This window comes from Cervus canadensis, chromosome 32 (genome assembly GCF_019320065.1).
Source record: "Cervus canadensis isolate Bull #8, Minnesota chromosome 32, ASM1932006v1, whole genome shotgun sequence".
In the NCBI taxonomy this organism is placed as follows: domain Eukaryota; kingdom Metazoa; phylum Chordata; class Mammalia; order Artiodactyla; family Cervidae; genus Cervus; species Cervus canadensis.
The window spans coordinates 36,567,999-36,589,138 of record NC_057417.1 but is presented as its reverse complement, the minus strand read 5'-3'; the positions used below and the strand labels follow the sequence as shown (position 1 = coordinate 36,589,138).

Below are 21,140 nucleotides of genomic sequence, written 5' to 3'. Positions count from 1 at the left end.
TGTGCTGTCACAACCAGACGCTGGGTGAGGGTGCTTGACTTCGCCCATCTTTGGGCTTCTAGGAACAAGGTTGCAGCTGGTACTCCCAAGTGCATCTTTGTGCATATGAAGGAGCCTGTCTATGGGATAAATTCCTGAGCACGGACCTGCTGAGTCATGTAAAATACCGCACACTTAGAATTCCAGTAGAAATGTCCAAACTACCCTTCTAAAGGTGGAACCCGTTTCTCTTCCTTCTGATGACCGAGTCCACTCAGTCCGTTTTGCGGCTCCACGCAGTGTGGTGAAGGCGCTCTAGGCCCACAGCTGGCACCGGAGGACTGAAGGTGAGCATGGGCTACTGCCTCTTCTAAAGTTTATTCTTTAAGTAGAATTTTTTTTTCCACTTAAAAATACTACATACTCAGCATAGAAAGGTTAGGGCAAAAGTAGAAAGAAAGAAAAGATTCACTGTCATTGTACTATCCAAGGGGATCACTGTTAATGCTTGTTGAATTTCCTTCTCATCCTTCTTCTATTAGCTTACACGGCTGTGATTGCTCTGCTTATGTAAACTGTTCCCTGCTGTACTCTAAAATGCACAGAGCGGGCTGCTGGGTCACTTATAGGAAAATAATTATATACAAAACAGATGGATCCTGAGTGTAGACAGTGCCATGGCACAGAAAGCTCAATCCTGTAATCAGAGTGCTTTAAATGAGTTTCACTGTTAGCAGTAACTTAAGGATATTAAAAATAATGAAACTGACCAATTTGGCCATAACGCCTTCCATGAAACATAGTCCCGAAAGCCCCAGCCTTGGAGTAATGGCCAGATTGGCGCCCCCCCGAAGAGCTCTGGGACCCTTGAGCAGGTCATGCCACCTTTCAGGTCTGTTTCCTCATATGTAAACTGAAGATGGGCTGGAGTATGGCTAAGTCTCTACCAGCCCAAGGGCCTGTGCAGAAAGGGCCTGAGGCTGTGTCATAGAGAGGCCCACCGGCAGCCCTAGGTTGGCATTGGGAGCTTGGCTTTGGGGCATTCCCGCCAGTCCCTGAGGAGAGGGGTTCACTGTGCCTGGACTGCTTGTACAAACAAGAGTGTGTGCTGGGCACTTGCCCTTCCTCCAGGAACCTGGGACTTTGGAACCTGCCAGGCAGAGGGCGCCCATGTGATGCGCCTCCCTGGCGGGCACTGCACACCGGCTGTCGCAGCTCACGGCTGGGGTTTCCGCACATCCGGCATGACCCCGCTGGGTGCAGACTATTGAACACAGGCGTCTGGTCTCCTCCAGCCCTTGTCTCACACACCCCTGCCCCCGATGATTGTGCTTTCTGTACTGTTTGCTGTATTAAACCATGGTCATGGGTACAACCATATGATGAGTTCTGAGTCCCCCAAGAGAATGATCTCTGTGGGTGGGTGGTCCTGGGGACCCTGACTTCATGCCTAAGAACCAGGAACCAAAAAAGGCCTCTGTGGCAAGATTCACCACACTTCACTCATTTATTTTGCCAACTGTCACTTAAATGAATGGCAAAACATACTATGAATCACAAGCACTAAACATAACTATTTTAGGTACTGAAACAGATCCATGTGCAGCCCCTTAAGCCCTCTGGCTGGCCTAGAGAAGGGGAGAATCTGGAGGGAGGAGTCGTCCCTGCGTGAGCTCCTCTCCTTGGCTGAGAAGCTGGCCTTTCCTTCGTTTCTCTGAAGAGGCAACACTGAGGAACAGCCTCTGTATGGGGAGATGTCACTGAGGCTTCAGGTCATCTTGGAACCAGGCATTGTAGAATCCGGAGGGAGAGGTGGGCAGGGCGGAGAAGTCGACTGCGCTGTGGCCAAAGCCGGCAGTGTGGCCCAAGCCTGGGACAGGCATGGGCCAGTCTGCTCTGGATGTAGCAGGGGAATGTGAGAAGTGGCGGGTGGGAGAGGGAGAGGGAACACCAGCACTGCCTGCTCTGGCCTTTGCTTAAAAAGGAGGGAGGTTCAAAAGGGAGGGGATATGTGTATACCTATGGCTGATTCATGCTGAGGTTTGACAGAAAACAACAAAACTCTGTAAAGCAATTATCCTTCAATTAAAAAGAGAGAGAGAGAGAGAAGGAAGGGTCCTAGTGCACAGACTGTCACGTCGAGCCCTGGGCTGCCCTGCAGCCAAAGAGATCTGCCACCAGCGGGTGAGAGAATTACCTCCACTCTACACCTGTGTTTCTTATTCTACTGCAGAAGGGATCATGAAGGCAATAGCTCTACTCCTAAATGCAAATAGTGAAGGTCAGTCCCTAAAGGAGGGATTTGATATGAATAAATGCAAGAGACAACTCAACAGGTGGACAAATGGAGGTTACAGTAAGATAGAGTTCATTACCACAGAAGAGAGGGATTACAAAATAGAGAGAAACAGAAAACACAGACCACTGGTCGTCCTAGCCAGCTCAACATGGGATGTGTCAACATTCTGGTGTATTTCAATGCCATTTAAAACCTACGCTTAGGACGGGTGCAGGGACCCAGGAGGAGGTGTGATGGGGAGCTTCTGGGCTGCGGTATTGTTCCACTTCTTGGTCTGGGTGGCAGTTAAATGGGTGTGTTCACTTGTGAAAATTCACTGAGCTGTTCTTCTCATCTAGGGCCTTCTCTGTGCAAATGTATTCTACTTCTATTGTCACTTTAATTCTCCTTCCCAACATCTAAACGTACACAGATATTTAATTTAATTATAGAAATAGAAAAAAATCACCACTCACCATTAGATCATAAGTATTACATATCTTACTTTTTAAAATATATAATGAAATACCTTCCTGTAGCTATAAGACATATGCAATTTCACATAATAAATGAAAGATGAAAAATCATGAATGCTTTCCATAACTTCCGTGTTTTAATGGCTGCAATATTTGGGTACATGTTTCATAACTAACTTCTCCTTTATTGACAACTGAAGTTGCTGATGAACATTCAATATTATAAAACACTATGATCAATATTTGGGGGCATGTGGCCTTTACCAAATGCTGAATTATTTCCTCAGCAGATAAGCTTAAAAAATAGAATTATTAGGCTAAAGGTGATGAACATTTTTAGGACTATTTTTTATAGACTGTCAAGTTACTTTCCAAAACTACTGTACCATCTGAAAAGTAATGAAGCATGGCAGAAAAAGCACGGCCTGGCAGTGACGGAGGCAAGGCTTAAAACACTGCCAGTTACTAGCTGTGTCTCCACAGGCAGGTTCCTTTACTTCTCTGAGCTTCAGCTTTCTTATCTGGAAACTAGGGACAAAGTCTCCTAATGTATGAGGTTATTGTGCAGATTCAACAAACCTATATTAAACACCACCATCAATTCATAAATGTGCCATACCCTGGCCTGCGCTGGGTATCCATATGATAACATTTTGAAGGAAAAATGTAGGAGATCAGAGGGAATTTTGTAGTTTAACTGTGCAATGACTTAGGGAGCAGTGTATTTATCTCCTACCATGTTTCTTGTTTTGTGATTTCTCTGTCTCTCATCTATGCAGGTCTTAATTAGCTCTTTATGTAACAGTCCCACAGATATTTATCTCAGCGTGCTGGCACCACCCACTCGGTCAGACTTATTTTTTTGTGAATGTGGTTTTATTTAGTATTAGTAAGACTGGAAAGTTATCTCTGTCTTAGAGACTTGAGAACTGATTAATTTTATTTTTCTATATATTTATATACTTTTAGATAATCAAAAAAATTTTGAGTTCAATTTATTTAGAATTAAATTTTGATGTTTATAGTAAGGAAAGGACCCAACCTTTTTTTTTTTTCTTCTTCAAATTTCTAGTCAGTTATTTCAAAATATTTTAGGGAATAAAGTACTGTGTGATTTGTGAGATTTTCTTTGTAACAGTCGTATATAAAAGGTTGTATATAAAATTAAACCAAATCTAATACCAGAATCCTTTGCTTTTTGAAAGTTGGCTTTTCGCTGCTTTGCTTGGATGAAAGATCTATATTAGCACCTGTTTTTGCTAATGAAAGGAATCTGAAGGGGATTTTGGCCTTTAGGGAGAAAGGCAGAAAGTAAAAACCGTGTTCTGCATCTGCTCTGCAGTGGATGCCGGAGAGGCAGCGCTGCCCTGAAAGGAGGGAGTCCTCCCCAGGTCCCACTCTCAGCGTCGCCGCATCGGCCACGGCCACCGCAGCTCTGAGCTGTGGGCATCGGCGCTTCACCTCGGCGCGTTCTGTGCCTCCGACAGCAAGCTGTGTCCTGCGGTACCTGCTGCTCCACAGTGAGGGTTAGGAAAGTCCTCACAGGAGCGCCACTGGCAAGAGAGCAGGAGAAGCCTGTCTGCGTCTTAGCAGTCATTCACTGTCCCAGTGAGGTATTCTAAATACGATCGCTACTGTAATAAACAGATATTTTCCGCTTGCTCTTTTAAGAGTGACTATGTTGTTCTTTTTATTCAAGACACAGCTGTTTTCAGGAAGCTTAGAAATAACCAGCAATAATATAGTTACTCTCACTTATTCAGATATAGGCACAATGTTAAAAGCTTACCTGAAGTTCTGTACTGCATCAAGGTGTGAAATTACAGTGGAACTGAAATTAAAATGCAGAAAACTATGATTATAAAAAGCTAGGAAGGCACTATACAAAGCAATCTGAGAAGAGTTTAAATAATAACAACTTTTCTATTTTCAAGGTGGAGTTCAAGGTAGACAGTTAAGGACAGTAAATTTTAATTATAATTTGATGCTGTGCGCTAATGAAGAATAACAGAATGGTAAAGACAATGATGTAAAAGCCTTTATAGCAGGACTTTCCTGGTGGTCCAGTGGTTAAGACTCCTCACTCCCAGTGCAGGGGGCTTGGGTTAATCCCTGGTCAGGGAACCAGATCCTGCATGCCACAACTAAAGATCCCACTTGCTGCAACAAAAATTAAAGAAAGATCCCACATGCTGCACTAAGACCCAGCACGTCAAATAAATAAATAAATATTAACAACGACAACAACTTTTAATATTAGCCATGGAAGGTACGCACAGTCAACAAAGAGCAAAATCAGGAAAGGTCTCTAAAGCCTTCATTTTGTTGCTAAGAACACATCCACAGTGTCTACAGACTGGAAACTTTGGTCATTTTCAGACATCGAAGTCTACTGACAGAGGATCAATTTCAAAAGGCCCTTCTGGAGGTGCTGCTGAATTATTTACTCTGGAAGCTGAACTTGGCTATTGGTGGTGTCCAAAGCAATCAAATCCCAATTTCAGGGCACTGAAACCACAAGTATCTAACAACCTCTCTCTCGGTGCTGCTGGGGAAGGTGCCCGAGACACACAGCCCATCCTCTCCATGGCTTCCTTTGGGGTCACCTTACACCCAGCATCCAGTCAGGCCCACAGATCACCTGAACCTCCCCTCTCTCTGGGGCAAGGGCCCTGACACTTCATCCTCCAGGCCCCCAGCCTTGCTTCCTGCAAAGAAGACCTCTTGGAGCACCTGGGAGCAGCTCTCCTGGGCAGCACAGGCCAGTGAGGGCTCACAGTGGCTTACGTGATTACAGAAGCTGCCTTCACAGAGAAGGAAAGAGAGAGCTACACACAAAATGCCAATTCTAAGACTTTATGTTCTCTTCTCATCCAGTCCAGACAAGACTGTGACACTGCTATAACCCACATGTGTGTCCCCCCGCAAAGCTGGAAGAGTCCCCCCTGTCTCCTCAAAGCTAGAAGAGTCCTCCATGCTTCATAGGAATTAAGTTCACGTTTTGTTCCCCCTATGAACAAAGCTAGTGGAGGTGATAAAACTCCAGTTGAGCTATTTCAAATCCTAAAAGATGATGCTGTGAAAGCACTGCAGTCAATACGCCAGCAAATTTGGAAAACTCAGCAGTGGCCACAGGACTGGAAAAGGTCAGTTTTCACTCCAATCCCAAAGAAAGGCAATGCCAAAGAATGCTCAAACTACCACACAATTGCACTCATCTCACACAGTAGTAAAGTAAAGCTCAAAATTCTCCAAACCAGGCTTCAGCAATACGTGAACTGTGAACTTCCAGATGTGCAAGCTGGTTTTAGAAAAGGAACAGGAACCAGAGCTCAAACTGCAAACATCCGCTGGATCATCGAAAAAGAAAGAGTTCCAGAAAAACATTTATTTCTGCTTTATTGACTATACCAAAGCCTTTGACTGCGTGGATCACAATAAACTGTGGAAAATTCTGAAAGAGACGGGAATACCAGACCACCTGACCTCCCTCTTGAGAAATCTGTATGCAGGTCAGGAAGCAACAGTTAGAACTGGACATGGAACAACAGACTGGTTCCAAATAGGAAAAGGAGTACAGCAAGGCTGAATATTGTCACCCTGCTTATTTAACTCATATGCAGAGTACATGAAAAATGCTAGGCTGGATGAAGCAAAAGCTGGAATCAAGATTGCTGGGAGAAATATCAATAACCTCAGATATATAGATGATACCACCCTTATGGCAGAAAGTGAAGAAGAACTAAAGAGCCTCTTGATGAAAGTGAAAGAAGAGAGTGAAAAAGTTGGCTTAAAGCTCAACATTCATAAAACTAATGTCATGGCATCCAGTCCCATCACTTTATGGCAAATAGATGGGGAAACAGTAGCTGACTTTATTTTTCTGGGCTCCAAAATCACTGCAGATGGTGACTGCAGCCATAAAATTAAAAGACGCTTACTCCTTGGAAGGAAAGTTATGACCAACCTAGACAGCATATTAAAAAGCAGAGACATTACTTTGCCAACAAAGGTCCATCTAGTCAAGGCTATGGTTTTTCCAGTGGTCATGTATGATTGTGAGAGTTGGACTATAAGGAAAGCTGAGAGCTGAAGAGTTAATGCTTTTGGACTGTTAGAGAAGAGAGAGAAGAGAGTCCCTGGACTGCAAGGAGATCCAACCAGTCCATCCTAAAGGAGATCAGTCCTGGGTGTTCATTGGAAGGACTGATGTTGAAGCTGAAACTCTAATACTTTGGCCACCTGATGCGAAGAGCTGACTCATTGGAAAAGACCCTGATGCTGGGAAAGATTGAGGGCAGGAGGAGAAGGGGACGACAGAGGATGAGATGGTTGGATGGCATGAACAACTCAATGGACATGAGTTTGGGTGGACTCTGGGAGTTGGTGATGGACAGGGAGGCCTGGCATGCTGCGGTCCATGGGGTGGCAAAGAGTCGGACACAACTGAGCAACTGAACTGAACTGAACATGCCCCCTATCCTGGTTGGACTCAGTAGTGACAGGGCAGGTGGGCTGAGAGGATCCTGTGAGTATGGGGGTGAACCGGGTCAAGCAGAGATTCAGCCACCAGCCCCACTTCGAGATCTCCTGCTTGATTTCTGGGTTCCCCATAGCTAATGCTCTCCAGATTCAAGTGGAAAAGGTTCATCCCTGTGACTGAATGGCTGATGGGGTAATTGTGATGGATTTAAAAGGTTAAAAAATGGATTACTGAATTTCATACTGTTGGGAAAGAGCTTTATAAAGACCATAATTCCAGAAGGCTGCACACACCTTCAGTAAGGAAAAAGGACACTTCGTTTTGCTTAAAGTAATTTAACTGTTCATTAAAGTTTCCTTTCAAATGCTGAATAGCAGTAAATTTCCTGAATAAAGTGAATGCTGAATACTTTGAATTCCCTTTTTGATCTTAATTTGCAAAGAACTTGAACATCTTTCATGTCACTATTATTTTATTAAGTAAATTGAGGAAGGACACTCACTCTGTCCATTACTGACCACTGCTTTGGTAATACCCCAAATGCACTATGGTGATTTCATCTGGATATTGAAACATATTAGACCATTTTCTACTTTTGAATTTAGGAAAGCAATGATTCTCAGCGGTAATGCCACTCCTAGGGGAGCATTTTGGAGAAGGGAAAGGCTACGCACTCCAGTATTCTTGCCTGGAGAATCCCCATGGAGAGGGGAGCTCGGCGGCCAGTCTGAAGGGGACCCCTTCAGTCCATGGGGTCACAGAGAGTCAGACATGACTGAGCAACTGAGCGCAGCATAGCACAGGGGAGCATTTGGGGAATACTGGAGTCCCTGCTGGTTGTCATAATAATCTGGGGAGCCAGGAATGTTGGTGTCCTGCAGAGCACAATGGAGAAATGTCCCAGGTAACTTTGAAATATCCTGCTAACCTAAACCCACTGTAAATATAAATAAATAGTTCTTTAATGTGTGCTAAAACATTTTCATAAGCAGTTACACAAAAAGTCCAACATTTAGAAACAGAAGCTTAATGATTTGAGACATTCCCTCCAAATTTCTGAATAAGTTACTTACTATGTGCACTCTGCTGTCCAAGGTAGCATCGTATTTCCAACTATATATTTAGTTGAAAAGGTTAAAAGCCACAAAGCCAGTTGCAAATGTGCAACTGGTGATTTAGGAGAACCAAAACACAACTTAATTAGTAGGACACATGGAAAGTAGGAGTCTTGATGGATTCATTAACAAAGGCTGTTTTAAACATAGCACCTATCAGCACCATCCAATTTATTTTAATTTTTACATTTTTCATAGCACAGAACAGATCCTGTCCCCAGGGGTCTTCACAAAGCTCCTGTTTCTTTTCCCCACATCACCAGTGAAAGAGCTTTGAAGGCCATTTGAGTAGAATGTATTCTTCAATATGTGGAAGGATTTCAAGATAAGAGATGTATTTCTAGTGATTCCTCACTGCCCTAACATTTCACGTCATAAGGCGGAGAACTGTTATGACATGGTATTTATGAATAGGGCCAGGTCCCTCTTGAGGCCCTCCTTCTTCAGTTCCTCCACTTCACCAGGCTGCGACCTGTCTCAGCACACTGGCCCTGCTACAAGAGCCTGCTACTTCCTTCCATTTGTGTGTCAGGCCCACCTCCATCACTTCGTTTTCTTCATAGTCTTGTATGAAATGGCTTCTAGTCCTACTTTCTTAAATTCAAACTTCTTCATTGTAAATACAAACAGCCTTCCACATCCACAGGTTCTGCATCTCTGGATTCAACCAACCTCAGATCAAAAATCCCTTCTCCAGGGGATCTTCCCAACCCAGGAATCAAACTGGAGTCTCCTGCATTGCAGGCAGATTCTTGACCAACTGAGCTATCAGGGAAGCCCAGTAGCCACTCCAGTATTCTTGGGCTTCCCTTGTGGCTCAGCAGGTACAGAATGCAATGCGGGAGAGTCCTGGGTTGGATCCCTGAGTTGGGAAGATCCCCTGGAGAAGGGAGGGGCTACCCACGCCAGTATTCTGGCCTGGAGAATTCCATGGACTGTAGAGTCCATGGGGTCGCAGAGAGTCGGACACAAGTGAGCAACTTTCACTTTCAGATCGAAAATATTATGAAGAAAATTTCCAGAAAGTTCAAAAAAAAGCAAAATTTAAATTCGCTGCATGCTTACAACTTACAACATAGCACTTACACTGTATGAGGTATCATAAGTAGCCTAAACAGCTCTGTAGGTTATATGCAAATGTGGCGCCATTTATAGGAGGAACTTGAACATCCCTGAAGGTTGGTATTAGAGGAAGGGGTCTGGGAACCAATCCCCTGAGGATACCATGGGACAACTGTGAGTTCTAGCATGTGACTACTGCATGACATCAGCTGGGGGTGGTCATCCCAGGAGGTCTACAGGTAAACACTTATTTTGCTATTAAAAATTATTTCCTTTTTCTTTCCTTTGCACATTACTCTTTGGGCATTTCATCAAGTTGTTGACTTGATGAGGCTGAAAGCCATTTCCTGTTGAGACAGTAAATGTCTGTTGGAGTGGAGGGCATTAGTACTGATGAGAAAGCACAAGTGACAGACACAATTCAATAGCAAAACCCAGAAACTTAATTGAAAAACAGGCAGAGGATCTAAATAGACATTTTTCTAAAGCAGACATAGAGATGGCTCATAAGTACATGAAAAGCTGTTCAATATCCCCCTAATTATCAGGGAAATGCACATCAAGTAAAACATCACCTCACACCTATTAGCACAGATATTAAAAAAAGAGATAAGTAACAAGTGATGTTGACGAGATGGAGATAAGAAAACTCTTGGGCACTGCTGCGCTGTGCTTAGTCACTAGCCGTGTCCAACTCTTTGGGACCCCATGGACTCTAACTCGTCAGGCTCCTTTGTCCATGAGGATTCTCCAGGCAAGAATACTGAAGTGGGTTGCTGTGTCCTCCTTCAAGGGATCTTCCCAACCCAGGGATCGAACCCAGGTCTCCTGCATTGCAAGAGGATTTTTTACCAGCTGAACCACCAGGGAAGCCCCCGTGCACTGCTAGTGAGAAGTAAACTGGTACAGCCGCCATGGAAAACACTGTGAAGGCTCCCCCCAAAGTTAGAAATAGAACTAATATATGACCTAGCATTTCACTTCAGAAACATCTGAGGGCAACACAAATAGCAACTTGAAAAGACATCTGTATCCCCATGTCCATTATAGCACTACTTACAATAGCCAAGATGTGAAGGAACCCAAGTATCTGTCAATGAATGAATGGACAAAGAAGACATGGTATATATACAACAGAATATGATTCAGCCATAAAAAAGAAAGAAATCCTGTCATTTGTGACAACATGGACAGACCTTGGGAGGCATTAAATGAAGTAAGTCAGACAGAGAAAGACAAATACTGTATGATCTCATTTACATGTAGACTCTAAAAACAAACCAAAAAACACACCATGAACTCTTCAGAGAACAGACTGGGTTGCCAGAGGCAGGGGTGGAAGGTGGGTAAAATGGGTGAAGGTTCTGAAAAGGTACAAAGTTCTGGTTATAAAGTAGATAAGTCCTGGGGAAGTAACATACACTGTGGTCAGTTCAGTTCAGTTGCTCAGTCATGTCTGACTCTTTGCAACCCCATGGACTGCAGCATGCCAGGCCTCCCCGTCCATCACCAACTCCCGGAGATTACTCGAACTCATACACCATGGTAACTACAGTTAATAATACTGTACTATATATTTGAAAGATGCTGAGAGGGTAACTTTTTTTCTTTTTTTGGCTTCACATCATGGCTTGTGGGATCTTAGTTCCCCGACCAGGGATTGAACCTGGGCCCCAGCAGTGACAGCACCAAATCCTAACCACTGAACTTCCAGGAAATTCCTGAGAGTAACTTAACTAGACATGGTGGTCATCATTTCACAAAGTACAGAAATACTAAATCATTACATAGTGCACCTGGAAACTAATACTTCTGTGTCAATCATATATCTCAATTAAGAGGGGAGGCGTGAGGGGGACGAAAGCAGCATCAGGGCAGGTGACCCCTGCGTGGCGAGCAGGGCTCACGTACCTGTCCGGGCACAGGGAGACGTAGAGCAGCAGCAGCAGGGGCCCGGCCCCGACGGCAGTGGCCAGGGAGGACCGCATCCAGGAGCTGAGCTGGCAGAAGTTGCAGTATTGCACCACGGCAGTCAGCACGGCGGAGCCCGTGAACACGGTGGACTGAAACGAGGGGAGGGCTTGTGAGGACCCCAGTGCACCCACCTGCCTCCCTGCCGCCTGGGTACCCTGAGAGCAGATGACACACTCGTTTGCCTGTCCTTCTGTGGAACAGAACACCCTCAGTTCAGGGGCAGATCATAAACCATGGGATTAATTAAGTACCCACAGTTTTCTCGCTTAGAGGTCTCACTGGCACTAAGATTCCTCTCCGACGTGTGGGAACCGCACACGTCACCTTGGAGGGGAGGAAAGGCAGGCTAACCCCATGAAGCCACCCTGTCATCAGCTCCCTCCCCAAAACCCATTCTGCAGGCACCCTGCTGCATGTCAGCAGAAATGAAATTGGGTGTGTAAATATCGAATGCAGCCAGCCCGCCAACACTTTGTGCTACACTTGCCGGCGCCAGAAATACAATCTTGCACAGCAGCGTGAATTCACTCTTTATGGGTTTAACTTGGAAGCACCCTCCATGATCAACAGCAGCCGATCGAGGTGCCAGTGGATGGTTGGTGCCAGTTCTGCAGACTAAGGTTATTATTTTTACTTTTCTTTTAAAATGAACTACAGATTATGGACAACAGCATATTACCCTGTAACATTTGGATATGTGGGACAGATGCTTCCTCATAAAATGTGGAAGGAGATAACTGACTTGGGATTTGGCGACACTCAGGGGATGGGACAGGACCCAGTCCCACGGGGGACAGGCAGGCCCTGGTCCAACCTCTAAGGCTGCTCCTCTGTCCCAGGCAAGTCTTTTAAAAAGACAAGTTCAGAGGACTGATAGGGTATGGGCCTCTGTGTTTAAATTCCTGTCTCAAGCCAGCAGGCTTATTAAAAAAAAAAAAAAAAAGTGATCTGTAAGCCTAGAGGAGCCTGGACACAAAATCACTGTGATTCTACTTACGTGTATGTTTGTCTCAAACTCGGAGGTAACGTGTGAATACACCGCCAGGGCGGGGAGGGACACCAGGATGGCCCCGATGAAATGGCGCGGGAGCCAGCCGGCTATCCACTCCAGCAGGCGCTTGGTGCACGCCATCACGTCCTCCAGGAAAAACACCATCCTGGGGAGCGGGGAGAAAGGAAAATCAGGGTTTGGGTCTTTTCAGTGCCCCCTGGCCAAGGGCAGGCCCGCACAGGGCACAGCTAGTTTGGGAGTGGGTCCCCAGCATGCTTGGTGAGGAGCTTGGAGCCGAGACACGGAGGGAGGCAGGCCCCAGAGCAGGCCTTGATGTGGGTAAGGCAGCGAAACCCTTTGGCGAAGAGCTGAAGGGGTCTCAGGGGAGGCTGGAGGTGAGCGTGGAGGGGAGGGGTCATGCACTGGAAGCTTCAGGGCCAGACCCGAAGCTAGTCTCCTGTCCTGGGATGTTGGGGAGGAGCAGAAAGCCCAGGTCAGGGCCAGTCTCCCTATTTCTCTCTGACCCCCAGTGTGGGGCTGTCCTGCTGAGAGCAGCAGGGCTGGAGGAAGGGGTGGGCCTGGGGCACCGCTGGCATCGGTAGAATCACGGTGAGCTCCTGGGGCTGGGGCTGAACCTGAAGGTAGGTTGGGTGGGTCCTGAGGGCCCTGCCTCCTAGAGGGGCACTGATGTCTCTTCAGACCCTCTGTCCATTTTTAAATGGAGTGTCTTTTTATTATTGAGCTAACATTCTAGACCCTTGTCATGGACATGATTGCAAATACTCTTCTGTTCCGTACGTTCTCTTTCACTTGGGGGGTGAAAGGTGATGATGGTGTTCTTTGAAACATGAAAGTTTTAGATTCTAATGAAGTCCAACTTGGCTACGTTCTCTTTGGTTGCTCATGTTTCCGTGGCACCTTGAAGAAACCACTGCCTGACCCGAGCCCATGGACCTGGGCCTGCGCTTCCTCTGGGGCTTTCGAGCTTCACTCTTGCACCCAGGAGAGGCCCCTCCCAGGCGCACCCTGCACACCTCCTTTTCTCTCTCTCTGCCCCGCTTTCTTACCCCTCATCTTCCCACTTTCTAACTGTCTGGTTTGGGCGCTCAAGGGACTTAACTGGTGGTATCGCGGCCGCAGAGGACCCTGACTGCAGGTAAGGCGGGGGACCCCCTGTGCTGAGAGGCTCGCCAGGGAGGAGCCTGTGAAGCAAGGCTGGGGCAGGGAAGAGAAGAGGACCGCCCAGAAACGCACTCGCGGAGCCGGCTGGCAGTCACGCCAGCAGAGGGAGCTGAAGGCTAATAGCTGGGAGCCGCTTGCAGGTGGGCCTTTACCTGACGGAGACCACGAGGGACAGGATCTCCAGCAGCAGGGCCGCTCCAAAGACTGCCAGGGCGGCCGGCGGGGGCGGCGTGGAGGCGGCCCCGTACTTCAGGAAGCAGGTGATGGAGAGAATCAGAAACACTGTTGTCGACAGAAACACATCCAGGAGGGAGCTGAAGGTGGCACTGGCAAAAGTCTTCACGGGAGAGTTCTTTATAACCTGTTTGGGAGGTGGCGGTGGGGGAACGTTAACAGACACTGCTGGACATACCCACCTGGAGGAAGGCGACCCAGGCGGAAAGCAGTGGATGTCTACTGAGCACTTGCCTCCCTCGGACCAGGTGCAGGGCGAGAAATGCTTCACACAGCCGTCTCCCTACTACTACCCCCCGCCCAACAGTGAGGAAACTGAGGCACAGAGAAGTGCAGAAATTTGTCCAAGGTCACAGAGCAGCTGACTACAAACCAGTAAATTCTCACAGGCGTGGGACACACTGAGCCCAAAATACACTGGTGACAGGAAGGTCACGTGCTAGAAGCCGCGTCCCAGACTCAGGGCTTCAGGACAGAAGCAGAAGGCGGGGCTAGGGCAGCAGCAGGTCAGCAGTAACAGTGATGGCAAGAGTCTGCTCTGGGCCTGGGCCTGCATGGCGTGCAGGGGGACAGACAGGCGGGAAACAATGCCCCTGGGGGGCTCACAGCCTAATGGTGGGCAGACAAGGGTCTGAGATGGTGGTGTGGTCAGTGTGACAAAGTGACATGCACGGGGTACTAGGGAATCACAGCGAGGGGGAAAACTGATGACAAAGCCAGAGTCCGAGAGAGAGGCCAGACCCAGGCACCAGCTGGACCCTTGCGGGGACCGGCCTCACTCCACGCTCACACGGTTCTTGAGGAGGAGATGCTCCTCATCTCGGGGTACAGGTCAGAGGCCAAGGCAAGGGGCTACCCGAGGTCACACAGGCAAGGAGCCCGGCCAGGGCTGTAGTGCCTTGACCACATCACCTACTGTCCCTGGGCCTCGTTTCCTTATCTGGGAACAAGGATGAACTCTGGACCAACACCTTATGGGCAACAGTGATGCTTCACTGGGAAAACGCTGAGTGTGATAGGGGCCTAAGTGGGGACGGCCTGGAGCCTTCCGCTGCTCCTGCAACCCTCCCCTCCTCGCCACCCTGCCCCAAGTTTCAGGGGCAGCACCCCACCTGCGCCCCAGACTACAGGCTCATCCACTCCCGTCACCTTCTGTGGCTCGGCCACGTGACCTCCACACAGCACAGTCTGATGGTGCCACCCCCTGCTCTGGATCCTTCCCAGCTCTCCTGGCCTTTGGCATAACGTCCACCACGCAGGAAGCTGCCCACCTGCCAGATGGAAGCACCCCCAGGTCCCTGGAGGCACCCAAGTTTTGTCTCATCTCCAAGGTCTGCAGCTGCCGGCCCCTCTCTGGGACATTCCCTACTGGGTTAGCTGCCAGCCCTCCCACTGACACGGCTCCCTCTAGGCCCTCAAGCTGGGGTCGGTGTGCTCTGAGGGCCTTCCGGGACCCAGGGGTCTGGGGTCTGACTTCTGCCAGGTTACTGCTTCCCCGAGAGTGTCTGTCATCTCTCCGCCTCAGTCCCAGGAGCAGGATGCTCAGGGAGCATCCGGTGATGAGAGGGGTGGGTAGCCTGTGCCCGCTGCTAGGGAGGCTCTGCACTCAGCACCGGGGTTGGGGGGTGTTCCACTCTGGTGATGGGGTCTCAGCCTCTCAGCCTTCCCTGGCCTTGGCTTTCTTTTGGCAAAATGGGGATCATCGTAAGCTTGCTTGAAAGGCTGCTACATGGACTTAAATGAGATGATGTTCTGCTCTCCAGGCACCAATCAACTGACTCGAAAGTCCACATGAGGAGCCCCGCCTGGGGTGTTCACAGGTATTCAGGTCCCAAGAGGCTCATGAAACCCAACCCCACAGGCATGACCTGCCCTGTCTATTTCACCAGGACTTTTGGGCCTGGTCGGGCCCTGGATGCAATAGGCACTAAGGGGTGATCCTCTGGATGAACAAATGGAAGTCGAAGGGGGAATCCTTTTGGCTCTGGGCTGGGAGGGTATGTGTTTTTGACCTTGTAACACTAAGCCGGGTTAGGTCTGGGAAGACTGCAGGGGGCTGGCTGCTTGTAACTCCAAACAGGCTCTAGGCTCCTGAGTCTGTCCATTGCCCCCATCAAGCCCCACCAAGCACTTGCAGGTTTGGGGACTGGACACCACATAGAGTAGAGAATAAGAGATGGGCTCCTGCCTGCCTCCCCAAGCTGAGAGTCCAAGGAGGGAGGCATATGATTCAACAGTCCCACAAGAAGAGGTTTCAAAAAGGGATTCCAGCTGTGAAGATATGGTGTAACCGAGTTGGGGGCGGGGGGCGGGGCGGGAATCCAGTCTGCAGTCAGGGACTGTTTCTTGGAGGAAGTGACGTCTGGGCTTAGAGTTACAGGACAGCAGGAATTAAGGCAGGGGAGGGCAGTGGAAGGGAGCTCAGCCCTGAAGCGTCTGGGAAAGCCCAGCGAGGTGGCAGGCCTCTGACTCTTGTCCCATCTCAGTGGGAAGAAAGCCAACAGGGAACAGGGAGAGAAGTGCTGCTGGAGAACAGAAGAGGTGGGGCTGGAGCCCTCTCCCCATACTAGGCCTCCAGGGGCTGGAGCACGGCCGGGGAGCCTGGGCACCCACCACCTGAAGGGGAAGCAGACCAAGACCTGAGTTGCTATAGAGAGATTTAGGGTTTCCTCCCTTGTGGTGATAAACTCACATATAGATGAAATTCAGGGCTTACATACAGACTGTGGAAGATCAAAATGAGCCTTCAATTTCCTGTTGCTCAGGAAAACGAAAAAAGGCTGCCCAAGCACAAGACTGAGAGCTACTGAGTAAAACCTGCATGTCTTTAGTAAAATTATGAGGAAACACACACCTCTTCTTGATAGCTGGTCCTGTAGGCCCGCTCGAGCTCCGGATCCAGGAAGTTCAAGCTGAACTGGTTAATGGGTGGCTTAAAAAAGTAGTCTTTCATCAGGCTAGAAGAGATGATAAATGCAATCAATCAACATGCAGCACAATAGTCACATTTATTCTATCAGAGGACCACAGTTAGCTACTGAGATGCCATTTGTGGAGCGTGTCACAAAGACTGTACCTGAAAGTCACTGCACAATAGACATTGCTCAACCACCCCTTTAGAACTCTCTGGAAAGTCCTTCATGCTTCTACACAGAATCCCATTTCAGGCTGCACCTCCATGAAAGAATGCCCATTCACCACAAATATAACACACAGCATTAGAACTGTGCTTTTGAAAACGTCTTCTGGCATCCAGAATTAGAAGGAGGCGGCAGCTTTTTTTGTTCCATGAAATGCTCCCCTCTGAAGGACCAGCAGGTCCCTGCATGGATCGTGCTTCTGTTGATTCGGAGGCTTCCTTGCACACATAATTCAGAACCGGCTGTCCTGTCACTCAGAGCACTGACAGTAATTACCACCGTCACCGCTAACAGGTTGTTATCACAAAATTGTGTTTACAGTCAGTGTAATTTTGGAGCTGTTGTCACATATGCAGATTGCATGTGAAACCTGAAAAATGATAATGCTCGATGATTTTAATAGCAGAGAAATCAAGCCTCCTTTACGTGACTCTCATTCTTTTACGGAAGGCTAGCAAACAGTCATATCCTTTTTATCCTGCAGAAAATTACTATAAATCTAAGGGGACGTTAATATAATTTTAAAATGATAATATAGCTGTGGGATGTCTCTCTGCTTCACACAGTAACTACCAGAATTATTAAATCAGATGAAATACATGAAGTGCCTTTCAGGCACCGAATACATAGTAAGGGTCACTGCACTTCCTCCTTTCCACGCTCAGACTGGACTCCTGGTGCTAAGTGTGAGATTCCTTACTGGCTCTCAGGCTCAGAAGAGAAAAAAATTTCACCCCCAAATGTTGACCCCACCCCCCCATCTTCCCTTTCACTTGGTGAGTGTGGACAAAGGGAAAAACAAAGCAGCTACAAGGAGGAAACGTAACGGCTTTATTTCTGCAGTCAAGAGGCAAAGTGAAAGTTGCTCTGTCGTGTCCGACTCTGCGACCCCATGGACTATACAGTCCATGGAATTCTCTAGGCCAGAATACTGGAGTGGACAGTAGTTCCCTTCTCCAGGGGATCCTCCCAATCCAGGAATCGAACCCAGGCCTCCTGCCCCTGGTGACTCAGTTGGTAAAGAATCTGCCTGCACTGCAAGAGACCTGGGTTCAATCCCCAGGTTGGGAAGATCCCCTAGAGAAGGGAACGACTACCCACCCCAGTATTCTGGCCTGGAGAATTCCATGCAAGTCCATGCGGTTGCAAAGAGTCAAGAGGCAGGACCCACACTGTAAGCTGCGCTGCCCGTTTGAAATGAATACTGGGCCATCCCAGTGCTTCTGGGAACAGGGATGAGCTCATGTTGGATCAATCCGCTCTCAGACAGCGGCCACACACCCTGAGGTGTTAGTCACTCAGTCGTGTCCGACTCTTGACAACCCTGTGGACTCTAGCCCACGAGGCTCCCGTCTGTGGGATTTCCCAGGCAAGAAGTCAAGAATGGGTTGCCATTTCCTTCTCCAGGGGATCTTCCTGACCCAGGAATCAAACCCGAGTCTCCTACACTATAGGCAGATTCTTAACCATCTGAGTCTCAAGGTAAACCCTGAACAAAATATAAAAGCAATTGGAAGGCACTGGCAATTGGACTGAGGCAGTAAGAAAATGGAGCTACACTTGGAAGAAGTTGAATTTGTGGGGGTTTTTTTCATCTGCAGAGAGCCACACTAGTCAGCACCACATGTAGGAATGGCTAAAACTCAGAAAGAAAAGCTCCAGTCTCACTGATTTGGAAAACCAGGAGATAGAGTTCAGCATGCCCACAGATGGAAAATGAGATTGGACATCCCAGCAGGAGAGGACCAGAGAAGGGGGAGCCCTACGTTCTGCACACAGGCTCTGCTCCCATCCCTGGCAGACCCTTGAAATGCACATGTGTGTGGCCGACTCCAAGCAGCCTAATAAAGGCAAAAAGAGCAGCTACTGCCCACCTCAGGGGAGACAGAGTTTGGTTTGAGTTCAGATCAGTTATCTGGCTGCTGAAACAAACAAAAAGTTGATACTCTTCAAAGGAATGTAACAGAATGGAGAGTTCTGTATACAATGTGCACAACATAATCCAAAATTACTAGACAAGCAAGGAAACAGGAAAACATGGTCCCTCCTCAACAAAAAGCAATCAAAAAAAGAAACCAACCTGAGGTTACCAAGAGGTTGGAATTGGAGGTTTGTTGTTTATAATGTATATATATGTAACATGTGAAAACCATAACATAAAGGATGAGAGGAGACTTAATGTACCTATACTGATATAAGATTTCTACATTTAACGTGAAACGATACAATATTAACCATAGGAAGACTACAAAAATATAAGACTGCCTACAGCAGCCACTAAAGGAAAAATAATACAAAGAGTTATGGCTAAAAAGAAAATACATTAAAATAAAAAGGCAGATATTGTCAGAGTGATTTAAAAAGCAAGACCCACAGGAGATGTATTTCAAATATAAAGACCCAGGTTAGAATGTTTTTTAATGGAAAATGATGTAGCATGCAAACAGTAGCTAGAGTGACTGTTAATATCAGATAAAGTAGTCTTCAAGACAGAGTATTACTAGGCACAAAGCCGGACACTTCAAAATGATAAAAGGATTAATTACCAGTGTGTATTACCTTGTATCACAAGTGTGTATGTACCTAAAAAAGAGCTTCAAAATACTTGAAACAAAGAAACAAAGACACAGACAATTCTGTGAGACAGATACAGACAATTCCATAACCATAGCTGGAGATTATTTATTATCTCAATAAATGATAGAAATAATAATAATCTTACAATTATCTCAATGGAAAAACAGCCCGAAATTTCAGTAGAGAGACACATGATCTGAACACTGCTGCCAACCACCTGAATCTAATTGAGGTTTATGGATCGCAACATCCTGAGAATGCAGAGCATTCATTCTTTTTAAGCGTGTATGGTACGTTCACCAAAACAGACCACAGGCAGAAATCACAGAACAAGTTCTAATGAATGCAAGAGGAATGAAGTCACATAGTGAGTGTATGCCTTTGACTACAAAGACAATCAATCAAACATTAATAACTAATGTATCTAAGTACCATTTTTTCACTAGCCAGGGTTATTTGGAGGAATAAATAATGCCTGTGCTAGGGCAGGGAAAATATAAAATGAGTTGTTGTGCTGGAAAGTAAGAAATGAATGAGCTAAAACAAATGAAACAAATGAAAGAGCTATGTCAAAAGGACGCAAGAGCCAGCCTGAATGGGGGCTTCCTATGGCCGAATCAGGATGACTAGGGCATCACACTCATTAGGACAGTGATCAATGATGCCCTGTTAAGTAAAACAGGACTCCATGCGGGTCTACATGGATTTCCACGTCCATACATGGAGAGATTAAGTGGTGAGTGGGGAGAGGTTGTTCACTGCAGAACGCCAAGTGCTGAGTGGTGAACGTGCTGTCAGTACTGACGCAGGACAGTCGCCATGCTGACCAGCACAGTGAGGACTATTACAGGTGAGAGTCATCAGTGCAGTGTGATGAGGAATGGGATCTCTACATGATCCCATGGGTGGCCGACTAGTCACAGGGAGAAAACAGCAAGCACAGACTGGAGAAGCTGGCGACCCTCGCCCAGCTGATCAATCTCACTGCCTGACGAAGGTCATCACAGAGGCGCCTCGGGCCTCTGGGTCTGGGGCTGGAGAAGACAAGTCCCCTCCATTGGGTATGGACACACCCACAGCCCAGACAGAATCCTGAGGGGACATCACACAAAACCAACTTCAGGAAGATTTTATGTAAGAGCCTGGCCTGCGTGCTTCAAAAAGTCAATGTCTTGGAAGATGAAGGATGATGGTTGAGGAACTGCTCCCAGATTTGAAGATGGAAGAGATCTGACAACCACATAAACACAGCACATGACCCTGGACTGGGTCTCAGACCAGAGGAGAGGACATGCTGTCGGGGACGCAGGGGGCCACCCCACGGAACCAGAACAGGAACTGCAGCCTGTAACTATGGTCATATACAAGAACACCCCTGTTCTCAAGAAATACAGTTTTAAGGGGTAGAGAGCACAATGTGTCCAAGGTATTGCAAATGGTTTAAAAAAAAAACAAACATAACTTTCACAGGGAGAGAAGAGAGGATGAAACAAGCACAGCAAAGCATTAAACATTGGTAAACTGGGTGTAAGGGGAATAAAGGGAGTCCTCTGTGTTATCCACTCTGTTAGTTCCAAGTTACTGACACATTGACACTGGAGGGCAAACACATGGGGGCGGGGGGCTCAGAAAAGGAGCAGCGGGGGCGG

At 47.3% G+C, this 21,140-nt stretch overlaps 1 protein-coding gene across 4 annotated transcripts in view; it reads right to left on the bottom strand.

Moving 5' to 3' along the window:
• Positions 1 to 21,140, bottom strand: part of ADCY9 (adenylate cyclase 9) — a 100,853-nt gene that overhangs the window by 6,718 nt on the left and 72,995 nt on the right. For 3 of the 4 annotated variants that reach the window (XM_043454895.1, XM_043454891.1, XM_043454892.1), the window contains exons 6-10: positions 16,629 to 16,731; positions 13,693 to 13,901; positions 12,365 to 12,524; positions 11,305 to 11,456; positions 4,523 to 4,564 (exon numbers count right to left, since the gene is read on the bottom strand). In XM_043454895.1, coding sequence (XP_043310830.1) covers positions 4,523 to 4,564; positions 11,305 to 11,456; positions 12,365 to 12,524; positions 13,693 to 13,901; positions 16,629 to 16,731 — 666 coding nt within the window. The remainder of the gene's footprint in view (positions 1 to 4,522; positions 4,565 to 11,304; positions 11,457 to 12,364; positions 12,525 to 13,692; positions 13,902 to 16,628; positions 16,732 to 21,140) is intronic. The other variant, XM_043454893.1, reaches the window with a different exon arrangement.